This window comes from Equus quagga, chromosome 8 (genome assembly GCF_021613505.1).
Source record: "Equus quagga isolate Etosha38 chromosome 8, UCLA_HA_Equagga_1.0, whole genome shotgun sequence".
In the NCBI taxonomy this organism is placed as follows: Eukaryota; Metazoa; Chordata; class Mammalia; order Perissodactyla; family Equidae; genus Equus; species Equus quagga.
The window spans coordinates 69531685-69544665 of NC_060274.1; the positions used below are offsets into that span (position 1 = coordinate 69531685).

General features: G+C 38.4%; 1 protein-coding gene across 4 annotated transcripts in view; it reads right to left on the reverse strand.

The window, feature by feature from the left end:
• THSD7A (thrombospondin type 1 domain containing 7A) overlaps positions 1–12981 on the reverse strand; it is a 402469-nt gene that overhangs the window by 187357 nt on the left and 202131 nt on the right. For all 4 annotated transcript variants that reach the window (XM_046670674.1, XM_046670673.1, XM_046670672.1 and 1 more), the window contains exons 3-4: positions 3381–3629; positions 300–481 (exon numbers count right to left, since the gene is read on the reverse strand). In XM_046670674.1, the coding sequence (XP_046526630.1) occupies positions 300–481; positions 3381–3629 (431 nt within the window). The remainder of the gene's footprint in view (positions 1–299; positions 482–3380; positions 3630–12981) is intronic.

Here is a 12981-nt window from a genome sequence, read left to right on the forward strand (position 1 = left end):
ACAAGATGAATTTTTATTCTATTTTTATAATAAATTACTCGCCCTAAGTTTTGACTTGGAGTCAGAGTTGGAAAATTTAAAGAGACTTGTCAGTAAATCAGAACTGACAAAAGATGGAATTGGATTTAAATGTTCTTTACAATCAAACTTCGGATTACTGTTCACTAAAGCGGGTGCCAACCACAAAGTGAACAGAAATATGGCTATTCATGCCTTAAATGGCTGCTTTATGTATTCCTGCAGGGCGATCTCATGCTCGGTCTGCATGTGGGAGTCTTTGAGAAGAAAACAAAGTTTACCTTCTCTGTCTTTCTGGCTGTTCAAGCGCGAGAGGAGGTTGTCCTCGGCCTGCACGCAGTACACCTCTCGGGTCTGGACCCCTCCCCCGCAGAGGGCCGTCTGGTTGCCCCGCCTCTTGTCTTGCTGACTGAGCAGAGGGTCCACGCGGCACTCGGTCCACTCCGTGGTCCTCCAGCCATACCTACATAAAGAGAACGCCGGCAGAGGCAACCATGTTTATTGACTAAAACTTTGCTTTGCTCTTCTCATATTTTTTTTTCTTAAGAAAATTCATCTAAAACACACTTCCTTCTTGAATCAGTCGTAGACTACTACATGTATGGTGCAGATTCAATTTCCACCTGTTCTTTATCCTCAGCAGTGCTCCATTTAAAGAGGGGTTAAATTTAGGATGATCCTGTTTTAATTGCAACCACTGGAAGTTACTTATAAATATTTTATGAAAATAGAGCATAATGCTGAAAACATGAAATTTTATGTTCAATTAAGCTGAACTCCAGCTTGCCCTTTCTTGATGCTTATAAACAAAGAAGGATTGAATCTGGGAATGGAAAATATTCTAAATGATGATCAACCCAAGCATTTGTTTTGCCTTTAATAAAATGCACGAAAATTGCTTTTTCATACTGGATCAAAATTATAATTGTGTGTTAGGATTACAAAATATAACAATTTAGAGTTTTCTCTTTATTGTCAAGAATAACTGCTTTTTCTGTAGCACTGAGCTGTCCCTGATGAGTGCTGATGACTGATGAAAAGAGCTGACGTTTCTAATCAGTGGAACACAGGAAAGACGATCTGTGATTCTAAATTAAAGCTCCAGTCAAGATTATGATGAGGAAGAAATGTCGAGGGCTTGTCAGCCCAACACGTGCTTTAAGGAGATAGCCAGGGCACCATTTCCCGATGCCACTGAAGATAGAAAGTGACGGCATTTCTTCAGCTCGAGGAAAATGGATATTCTAAAAGCACAAAGAAAATGGCTCATGTAGCACTTTGTGTCACTTTAACCAAGATGCTTCCTTAGTAATCAGATTAACAGCCAACATAGGTACAAATGGATGTGCTAATTCCATCTCAATTAGACAAAAAAGTTAAGTGGGCCCTCAGATGTGTGATCTAGATGCTCTGCTTTGTCAGTGGTAAAGTTCCATGACAGAAAGCTGACTTTCATACCTGTTTTTAATCTTTATAAGTGGGGATTCATGGCCTAAAAGAAGTGCAGGACTGGGGCATCAAGGAACAACGCCTAATGTCTGTTTATAAAGGAAGTACAGTAGTCAGGTCAATTCTAAAAACATGGATAATTGATGCCCTGGGCAGAGGCGGGGGCGAGGAAAGTAAAACGAAGCAAGTCATTCATTAGGGGAGTTAAAATGAAAATTTTATTTTTTTTATAGAATGGAGTCCCAATTTAGGTCATCTTAAGGAGTCCTGTGTAAATTGGTTTCATATTCTAAAAAAATGATACCCTCCAAAAAGGGGGAGAGGAAAGAGAACTCAGAATATGTATTTACTTTGTTAATAGTGTTTGAATATGAGCGGATAAAGAATAAAACATCTAGCTTGAGACAAAGAGAGAAGAAAGTCCTAGGAGACAAGGCACTCTGATTGGCATCCTGGCCAGGTCCTCGAGCCTGTTTTATGACGAGGAACACACAAGTGGGTGGGACAGACAGAGCAGTGAGGAAGGAAACTCTGGAGTTTTCAGTCATTTGTTACACAGGGGAGAGTGGAGAATTGAAGATCTTGTATAAATCATCACTATCTTTGTTATTATTATTGTAAGTAGCAGTAATTTTCCTCCTCACTGGTTCATGAAATTTGAGCTGTATGCATGTTCTTTAAATGTTTGGAATATTCCAGAGAAGTTCTCAGTGAAACTTGTGCATATGTATTGAGAAACTAAGATTCTCTAAGTTGTTTTATAAATATTCTATATTCAGACTAAGCTGAAGTGTATTTATTACTAAGATAATTCGTAGTAACATCAAACAGTAATAACAATGTCTTTTTAAAGACAAAAAGAATATGGTTATGCTGCCAAATATTTCAGAATTAGTTTTGGTTCATCTGAATTCAATGAACATTTACTGGGCACTTACGATGTGCCAGGCCCTGTGATATATGCTAGATATTAAAAAAAAAAACAAAAGCAGAACAAGTTAATAAGCACAATCCTGGGGGCCAGCCCTGTGGCTGAGTGGTTGGGTTCATGCTCTGCTTTGGTGGCCAGAGTTTTGCCAGTTCAGATCCTGGGTGAGGACCTACACAGCCCTCATCAAGCCAAGCTGTGGTGGCATCCCACATAGAAGAACTAGAATGACCTAGAACTAGGATATACAACTATGTACTGGGGCTTTTGGGAGAAAAAAAGAAGAAGATTGGGAACAGATGTTAGCTTAGGGCCAATCTTCCTCACCAAAAAGCATTAAAAAAAAGTACAATGCTTGTCCTCAAGAAGCTTAAAGTCTCATTATTTTGAATTATTTTGATGTAGTATTTGACTCTATTCCATAGGATTTGTTATATACAGTACTGAATTTTAGTAGGACTTGCTTAATAAATAACAGGAACCTATATTTTGAAAGTTTATTTACCTTACAGAATGTGGGTTGACAAACTATGGCCCAAAGACCAAATCCAACCTGTCCCCTGCTTTTATAAATAAAGTTTTATTGGAACATATGCACACTCATTTGTTTACATACTGTCTACAGCTCCAAGGGCACAGTTGACTCATTGCTACAGAGACATATGTGGCTCGTAAAGCCTAATACATTTACTATCTTACCCTTTACAGAAAAAGTCTACCAATAATATATTATTTTTATAGAAAATATATAAAATGTAGCCTTATGGAGATTTGGAAATACAACTTGTTAAAGACACTTTTATTCTGTAAAACCCTTATCTTTTTTTTTTAGGATAGCGTTTGTAAAGAGGGATTTTACTTTTCCACTTACAATTTGTAAAAATCACTATTTCCCAACATACTATTCAGTTGAAAGCCAACAACGGAAGGGATATGCAACTTGGGCAGACACGGTCACAGAAGCTGCAGTCCTTCATTTACTCACGTGGCACAGGGGGCGACTGCATCTCCTTGAGACACACAGGGTTCTTTCTCCTCAAGTTCTGGACAGTCTTTGTCGCTTCCAATAGGAAACTGCCTGATACTCCGTGTCCTTACACGAGCGCCTTTAGGGGACGCCATATTGTGGCAGGTTTTTGAGCAGGGGCTCCATTCTGACCACTCTGACACCTGGCACTCTTTGGTGATCACACAAGACTGGAAGGTCATTGGCAGCTTCTCCTGCTGGCAAAAGCTGCAAAAGAGCATTGACAATCTCAACACAGGCTTACAGGCAGTTAGGAACTTTGTCTTCTATACTTCAGAGTGAAATCAGCTTGGACGTTTTTATTTCTACATGGAGGTACAATTCCAATTTCAGTGAAAATATATCAACATTTATGATGTGTAAAAGCAGTTAGACTCAAAGCTAACATTTGCATTTCCTCCTATTTTGTAACAGTTGTTAAACCATTCATAGGAAATAGAAAATAAAGGGATTAAGCAAAATTGGCTGAAACTAAGTTTACCATATTGTTCATTTCACTCATTCCAGATTTGTTTTAATTTAGAAAATGAGAAAATTAACATATGATAATTTACATTCTGTTTAGTGATTTAAATAAACATGCTGGCCAACTTAATACAATATTGTTTTGAATAGAAAAAGTAATTTAATATATGCTTAACATTATTTTTAATATCATTTGAAACTTCAGCTGTCACAATTATAATGTATCCTTATTCAAATACATCAATTTTTCCATTTCACATTTTAATACACAGTAAACATATGGGTATCTTAATGAAATACATCATAAGCATTAGAAAAGTAAATCTATTTACATCTATATTACTGTAGAGATGTCTTCTATATTACTGTAGAGATATCCTCTAAATAGATCTCTAATATTTATTCATCAGTAAAGTATTTATGTTCAAACTCTTATCTATCTACTTCTACTTGAATTACAGGAATGTTGGATTCGAAATTGTAACATCTGCATATGAAGATGAAGATGATACTATGCATATCAATGACTAAGAGCATATGCACTTTGAGGAGTTTTCTGGAATTGGATGGCCTTATGTTGATTCTTAGCTGAACTCCTGCCCATTCTCAATAACCAATAGTGCATGTTTACAAGACGCAGGCAGCCTGTCTCCATGATAGAACCATCTGTTCCGATGGGAGAATGCACTGTTAATTGTGTCTTGTCATTCAGGTGCTATATTTAACTATGGTAATTAACCATACAGAAAGGCAGGTCCATTTTAATGTAACAACTGACATTCAATCTTCTTAATTCTACCGGCATGTGGATGAAAATTGCATTCCTAGGAGACAATTAGAGCTCAAAGCATCAAAGTCAATTTGTCTGAGCTGAGAGGTCTGAGAAGAACAGTCATCTGAGAGTGGCGGTAAAAGGGCTCTGTGAGTCAGCTCTGTTTTTCTTACAACAACAGAGAGGACCAAAATCCCAGTTTTACTCCAATGTCACGTATTGAGTATTAATGATTCATTAGGTAGAACACTAACCATAGAGCAAAACTTTCTCTGTGACGAGCAAGTTTTCACTCTTACACTTATGGTTTATCCATGAAAATCAGGCAAAATAATGACCAAATGATGACCTCTATAACTACTCCCTCGCAAAATTCTCCATATTTTATTTCCTCTTAGATGCATTTCTTATCCTTTATGAGATTGTTTTCATATACATATGCATATATTATCCTCTGTGTAATACTTATTAGGTTCATGTTCTATGTACAGGCCGAGGATTAACAATCCTTTCAACCTTTTGTAGAGAATTTGATCATCAGTTAACTGCCTCCAGTTACAGTTACCCTGGTAACCTGATGAAAGTTGGGATGTCAGCTACGTTACTAGATCATATTATTTATGACAAAATAATCCCTTTGGATAAATTCTGTCTGTACTGGGAAATTATAAATACCTGGTAGGTGGCCACACCTTTGAGCTTCCCTGAACATGTCAACTCTTGGCTCAGGGCTTGTTTTTTGCGGGTAACTTGCAGGCTATGACAATGGGATCACTTCAAGAGATATTAGCTTCTGTGGAGCATGAGACATTTTAGCCAAGGCAGCTAGGAACCTGCCTGATGTAGGACTTATCTTCTTCCATTTGAGCTGTGCTGCATGGATTTCTAGGAGAACTCCCACCAGATAAGGAATGTCTGATGCTACAATGATGACAAGTTCTGGTTCCTGTTCTATATCCTTCTAAGCAGACTGATGCCAAATGTGGCCTATGGTGGTCTTGTGTGTCTGAAAGATTGTATAGCTTAAGTTTGAAACTTAACTCATATTACCTCATTTAATACTGCCAATCATCCTCTTATGTGGGTACCATTATTATTTACATTTCATAGGGAAGAGTCTCTGAAAAGTTAGGGAACATATTCAAGATCATGTAGTTAGTAAGCAGTGGACTGGAATTCGAACTTGAATTTTCTAAAATCAGAGCCCATTTTCTTGACCACTCTGCCCTATTTCTTCTCACAGTTTAATCTGATGTAAATCTCAGTTTATTAGAATAACTGCTTTAGCTGCGGCCAATGCCAAGTTACTGGCACATGGTGAATCAGCTAGTGTCGCTATTTCACAGCCCCAGGGTTTGTACTATCCACACACTTTGCAAATGTGCTGCTTGTCCTAAGGATGACTTAGTAATTATGGAAAAGCCAAAACAAATACTTTTTTCTGATAAATATTAACAATTTTCAATATAGGTCCCACATATGAGAAATTAGTAGTATAAACAAGAGCAGTATTAAGTTATATGATCATGCAGTTTTTAATATATGTGACATATATAACTTATCTATTTATCTACCTATCTACAGTTTGTCTTTCCTGTAATTTCCCAATACCCCAAACCATTATTTCAACAAAAGTGTATTAAATAACTCTACTTAATATTGGGCTTTGGAAGTACAATGACAAGATTACAGTAATTAAATTGGAAGCATATAATTCTGCTTGGGGAGGCACAGAAGGTTATATGAAGTACTAGTAGATTACTATGGTGAATTTTAAACAATGTACTAGAATTTGTCAGATTGAGATGAAGCTAATTAATGGAGATATGAAATAAAATAGCCTTTTGTTTGTTTGGTGATGGGTAGGGGAAATATAGACTTTTCCTCAGCCTCCATGTTAGGAGTTTGTGTTGAGCAGAGGAAATAAGAGTGGAATTGAAGCCTAGGTCAGATCAAGGGCAGTTACACAGATCCAGAAAAGGACCTCCTGTGGATGAGAGCACCACTGAAAGATTTCAAGCAAAAAGGAGATGGTATTAGTATTTTATGTAGATTCTGATGGTGGGGTGGAGGATGGAATATTAGGGTACAAGATTGGAGGCAGGGAGACTGTGATGATGATGATAACAACAGTAATATAATAAACATATATTGAATGCTTACTATGTGCTAGACATTGGTCAAGCTGAGTGAAGTATGATCATGAATATGAGGTCAACCTTCACTGAATGTCTAGTATAACCCACGTACTGTGTGGAGTTTTACCTAGAATATCTCAGGCAATCCTCAAAACTGAGCTGTAAGGTGGAAATCCACCTTTTTTTTAAGGTAAGGAAATGGAATCTAAATGTCTAAACCAAGTCTAGAAAGTAGCAGAACTGGGATTATAACTAGATCTTTCTGCTTATAAGGTTTATGAAGGTATCAACTAAAGCAATGGCAGTAGAAATTAAAAGTAGTTACGAAATATAAGAAAAGAGGAGTTAGACACCATACAACCTGATGGAGAGTTGAAGGAGTTTAAAGAGAGGAAGGAGTCATTAAATAACTTGAAAGTTTCCAGCTTTGCGATTTGGTGAGCAGCACTGCAATTCTTCGAAATGAAGAACATGGAAAAGAGAAGCATGTATCTGGCAGTTGATAAATGAGTTCAACATTAATATCTCGATTTGATATATCCAGGACCTATCCAACAAGGCAGAAATGTTCAGTAGTCAGATCCAGAATTAAGGGTCAGGGTTTAGTTGAAAGTTCTAGATGGCTTGTATACTTTTAGAACTCATGAGCATATCAGAGTTCAAAGGCAAGGACACAAGAATAGCTGAGCACTTACACCCTGGGGTTCGTTTTAGGCCTGCATAATTCACAAATGGCCTTACAGTGGACCTTAGTAGGCCCACAAGCATAGTGATGTTTATTAATTTCATTTTCTGATTGTTAGTGAGACTAAATAGGGTCACCAAATCATCCATGGTTACTAAATTATTCAGCTGCCATCCTCTCCCATTCCCTCCTTTATTCTGGCCAAGCAAGAAGTTGACATTATAGAACTTAGGGGAATTATACATTTTAGTTCATTATGGTTTTCATGAGAAGATGAAAGATCTTCCCTCTGGGAAGTCAAAGGCATGGGCTATGCTTCTGCAAGGTGGCCTGGTAGAAGATGCGATGGTCACTGATAGTTTCCTTTTCATTTACGTGGTATGTTCAGGATAGCCCAGAAGGCTAAGACTGAAGAGAACAAAAGCTTGGCTTTGAGATAGAAGCAGATGTTACTTAGTGACTTTGTATCAGATAGAAAGTAATCAGATAAATATCGAAAAAATAAAAAAGTGGAGAGTAAACTTTAATATTTGTCTTTAAAGAGACTTCATTAAGAGATGACGGAGCACAGATATTCCCGACAGTGACTTTTAAACTCTGATTATCCGGTATATTTAACACTTTTATTTTAGGCCAAGGTTTAAAACTAATGAAATATAAATTTCATTTTATTTAATTTTTGATAATTCAAATTATACTATACAAAAGTAGAGTGCCATTTCAAATTTTTTCCCTAAAATTATTTCTGTAGCCCATTTAATAATCTTAACACCTGTGAAAAGATACCTTCTTTCTAAAGGCAGCCTAATTAATCCCCCAAAATACCGTTATCAACCTTTAGCCTCTTAAACAGAAAATTCCCAAGACTCTCATTTTCTCAAAATTAAGTCCACAGTTTCTTTTCTGGTAATCGAAGCCCTCCATAATGTGTCACTGTGATTACTGCCCTCTCTCAGGTTGTCACTTAGCCACCTTTCAGTCCTCCTCCCCAGTAGCCTACTACAATTCTACCAACTCTCCTCATGGTCTCCAGAGAACAGAAGCCCAGTTCTATCTACCCACTTTTGTCTACACTATTTGCCATTTGGAATCCCATCTCCCATCTTCTTTGCCTCTCTGAAGCAAACCCTCTCAGGATCTAGGTGGTACGGCCGACGCTCAGGAAAAGTCTCTAAATGTGGTCTGAACCACTCCTTCCCCAAACACCAGGTGACAATTTTTCCTTCTCATGAGAAGTGGATGAACTTATAGACTGAAAATACAATGTCATAAGCTACTGGCAAGAAATATGTGTCCCTTATAAAGAGGTAGGCTGAATATCTGCACTGAGGTGGCAAAAAGTGACACCTGTAAATTCCCTGTTTGAAGCCTCTTTGCTTAGAATCAACCGTTTAATCCCTTTCTCTTTCTCTCTTCTCTTCCCCAACTTCTCAATAACTAGATATAGATATATGAAAAAAACGCTGTCTTTTTGTTCCTAATAAAGTGAAAAAAAAAAGAAAAAAGAAGTTATGGTTGGATGTCAGCATAGGCCTGCTGTTTCTAATCCAGGGAAAAGTAATAAAGTGATCAGAATAGTTTCTCGTCATCTTGCTGAAGCCAAACATCTGTAGTCTGGGCTCTGGAGGTGAAACTTGTTCCTGAAGGCTTAGTCTAATCTGGAGTTTTGTGACTCAAAGTTTGGTCTGCGGACCAACACCACTGCAATTAACTGGGAGCTTGTTAGACATATAGAATCTCAGATCTCCAGGCTACGCTCCTGAATCAGCATCAGTATTTTAACAACATTCCCAGGTGATCCATATGCATAATGAAGCTTGAGAACACTGGTCTAGAGCTAACTCTCCCAACCACTCCAAAAATATAAGCCATCCAGTACTTACAGTTGGTAAAATGACTCTTTACCAGCATAGCCTTATCTCTTACAGACAACGAAACTGAATAGATCATGGCATTTATTACCAGATATTAGGGCGTTTATAAAATAATTGGAGAGGCTGGAGGAGAAGGCTTCTAACCAAGCTTCCAGGGTAACTTCCAACCCTCAGAATCACACCATTTCTCTGATCCACGGAACTGCTTTTGTGGCTACAGGGAGCCAAGTTTCTGGCACAAACTTCCCTGTGAAATGGGTACTTGTGCCTCTTCCCACTGACTCCAGTTCAGAATTTAAGCCCAGCTCTAGCACATTGTTGGAATCTAAACTACATCCAGAAACCTGGCTGGAAGCGACGTTCAGAAGTACATTTTAGTTTTCTGCCTTTGTAGTACAGAACTTCACACTATAGCAGCACTATTCAAAACGTGGTCCACGGACGAGGCCAACTCTTTGTGAGGGGTGTGCAATGAGTTAAGCACAGGAATTGAAAGTAAGTACCCAGGCATTTTTACAGAAATTTGAAGTCTGCAACACTCAAGTTCAGGATCAGTGGATGTGATTCCATGAACACGGTATAGGCTAGTTCTGTTATTGTTGAATTCCATGGTGAGAGGTGTATGGCTTGAGCTACATGCTAGACATACAGAGTAGGCCCATGTTATTGGATTGGTAGGAAATCAAACAAACAAAAACAAAAATGAAAACCAGCAACCAAAATCCGATCCTTCACCGTGGATAGCTTGAGAAGCATCACACTGATGCAGCTGGATGACTGATGAGCCAGCCAATCTGTGGTATCCTCAAACCCCGCTCAATTCCCAGCTCCTTCATGAGGCCTATAGACTGTGATGAGCTCATATGACTTTTCAGAAATATAACTCATTTTGGCACTTAAAAACATATCTCTAAATAAGATGTATAGCAGCATGTCTTTTTTAGTTCCTGTATAATTAGTCTATAATAAACACTTATAATATTCTTATTGAATTAAAGAACATGTTTTCTTCCTGTAAATATGCAAATGGTTCAATAACACTATTCATGTTACAGAAGGATTTTCCATATAAAGGGTATTACACTAAATCTTTTTGTAATATTAACAAGCATCCCCAAGTTTCGAGATATGAACAAACACAATTTGATGTTCAGGGAAGATTAAAATACTCATTTTGTTTACATAAAGCAAAACATATTTGTAGGCTTGTGTACTCTGTTATGACAACATGATCACATATTTAATTTGATTAAGCAATTTGTTCCAAGAATGAAAGTGGTCGTCCTAATCCTGGCCTGCAAAATATAAGGGTAATGGGACTTAAACCACATATGGAGTATTATTGTAACTCTATTGACTATTTGAGAAAAAAAAAAAATGACATGCTTCTTGAAGTAGACGCATTTTTTCACATATACTAAGACAGCCATCAGCCAACTGACAGTCATGTCTATAGTACCATCTCTTATGCTTACATATAAACAGAGTTAATTTTAAAATTATATTCAGAGATTAATACAAGAATCTACTGTTCAAATATGTTTATTTTCCTACTAATCTACTGTTTGCTTTTACAATGAAAAAAACAAATGGACAAAGATGATTGTCCAGTTTCTCTGAGTCCCCCATTTGTAGGAAGAGAGAACATGATGAATGCTGTGCTCATAGTCAAGAGACCCAAGACATTCCTAAATTGCCACTTTTGAGTTGCATGACTCTGATCAGGTAGCGATTACTCCACCCCATATCTTTTCCATATAGTGAAATTACATTTTCCTAAAAGACCTCTAAGCTCCCTTTGTTTAAAAAAATGGAAGATTCTTAAATTTTCATAACCTAACCAAGCTAAATTCTTATTGGCTTATGTTTTCAAATTGAAGCTTATAAAAAGACTTTTCCCACCTCTAACTATGTTCAAGTTGCATTCCTTTTTCAAAAAAAATTAAATTTCCTGTGATTTACCATTTGTTTATCAATTTGAATTAACAGCTTACAAATTTTCTGAGCTCATTTCATTCCCTAAGCATGCCCTTTCCTTCATAGAATTCAGCAAGTTAGAAGGAATAATTCTTATGGAAGCAAAATTCACACACAGTCAAACCATTTTCCTTATAAAGGCGGAGGTCTTTCCTCTTGCTTTGATACTGGAAAATCTTTTGTTGAGCTGCCGGGGAACCTTGCCAAATGGTGTCACCTGCCAGCTGGAGTGATCATATGCTCCCTATTAAAGCCGAGGGCCACGTTGCTGGTCAGCAGCTGAATGTGAGGATATCAGCATGGCACGTATTTAGTAATGGGATAAACCGCTATAGCGATGAGGCCTCCCTGGAAGGGCCAGTACATACAATTTCTATCCTTTCACACAGCAAATGCTTGCATGCAGCTGCTTCCTCATCACCCATGCTGTTCCAGCGGGCGAACCGCAGTGAAGATTCATGGCACAGTCCCAAAGCCACCCAAAGTGAAAACTCTAGATAACTTTATAAGACAGGGTAAAAACTACCTCCCAGACTTCTACAATGGTGTTATGTGGCATGATTGATTTTGGCAATTCTTTTCATCAAAAGCATTCTTTAGCATTAAGGAATTTTTGCTTGTGTTTTTAAAACTCAAACTAAACAAAAAGAAAAGGAAAACATAACCAAGGGAATATTTTAGGTTTATTTTGGGTTCTGCACCCAATTTCAATGCATGGAAGGGGTAGGTTCCCAGCATGGATAAGCAATTCTCAGACACCGGTAGGGTGTGTCTGAGAATTCAACTCAATTCTATCACTATCTACACAGAGATACGGTCAGATTCCACAGGTTAAGGGTTCAGTACTACAAGGCTGCCCCCACTCCACCACTTCAAAGACCAGTTACAAGGCCAGGTTATCATTTGTGCTTCTGACCACCGGCTATAGAGAGAAGGTTCCAATGACTCTTTCCTGGGGTTTCAGATGCCAGTCACAAGTCCAGGTTGTTACCTATACTTCTGACTGACTGGCTGTAAATCAGACGTTCCCAAGATCCCCTCCTTGGGTTCGATTAATTTGCTGGAGCAGCTCACAGAACTCAGAGAAACATTTTGCTTACTAGATTACTGGCTCATTACAAAAGGATAGAACTTAGGAACAGCCAGATGGAAGCGTTGCATAGGGCAAGGCTGGGGAAAGGACACGGAGCTTCCATGCCCACCAGGCACATCACTCTCCCAGCACCTCCAGTCCTTTTGGGTTTTTATGGAGGCTTCATTATATAGGCATGGTTGATTAAATCATTGGCCATTGGTGATTGATTCAACCTCAAGCCCCTCTCACCTCCTCGGAGGTTGGGGGATGGATTGAAAGTTCCAACTCTAATCACATGGTTGGCAACCAGCCCACATCCTTAGACACTTTCCAAAGGTCACCTCATTAGCATAACAAAATACACTTTAACACTCTCAATAGGAAATTCTAAAGGTTTCGAGAGCCTGTGAGCCAGGAACCCTGAATGAAGATCAAATATATATAAGAAATATATTTTGGGGCCGGCCCGGTGGCGCAGCGGTTAAGTTCGCACGTTCCGCTTCTCGGCGGCCCGGGGTTCGCTGGTTTGGATCCCGGGTGCGGACATGGCACTGCATGGCAGCCATGCTGTGG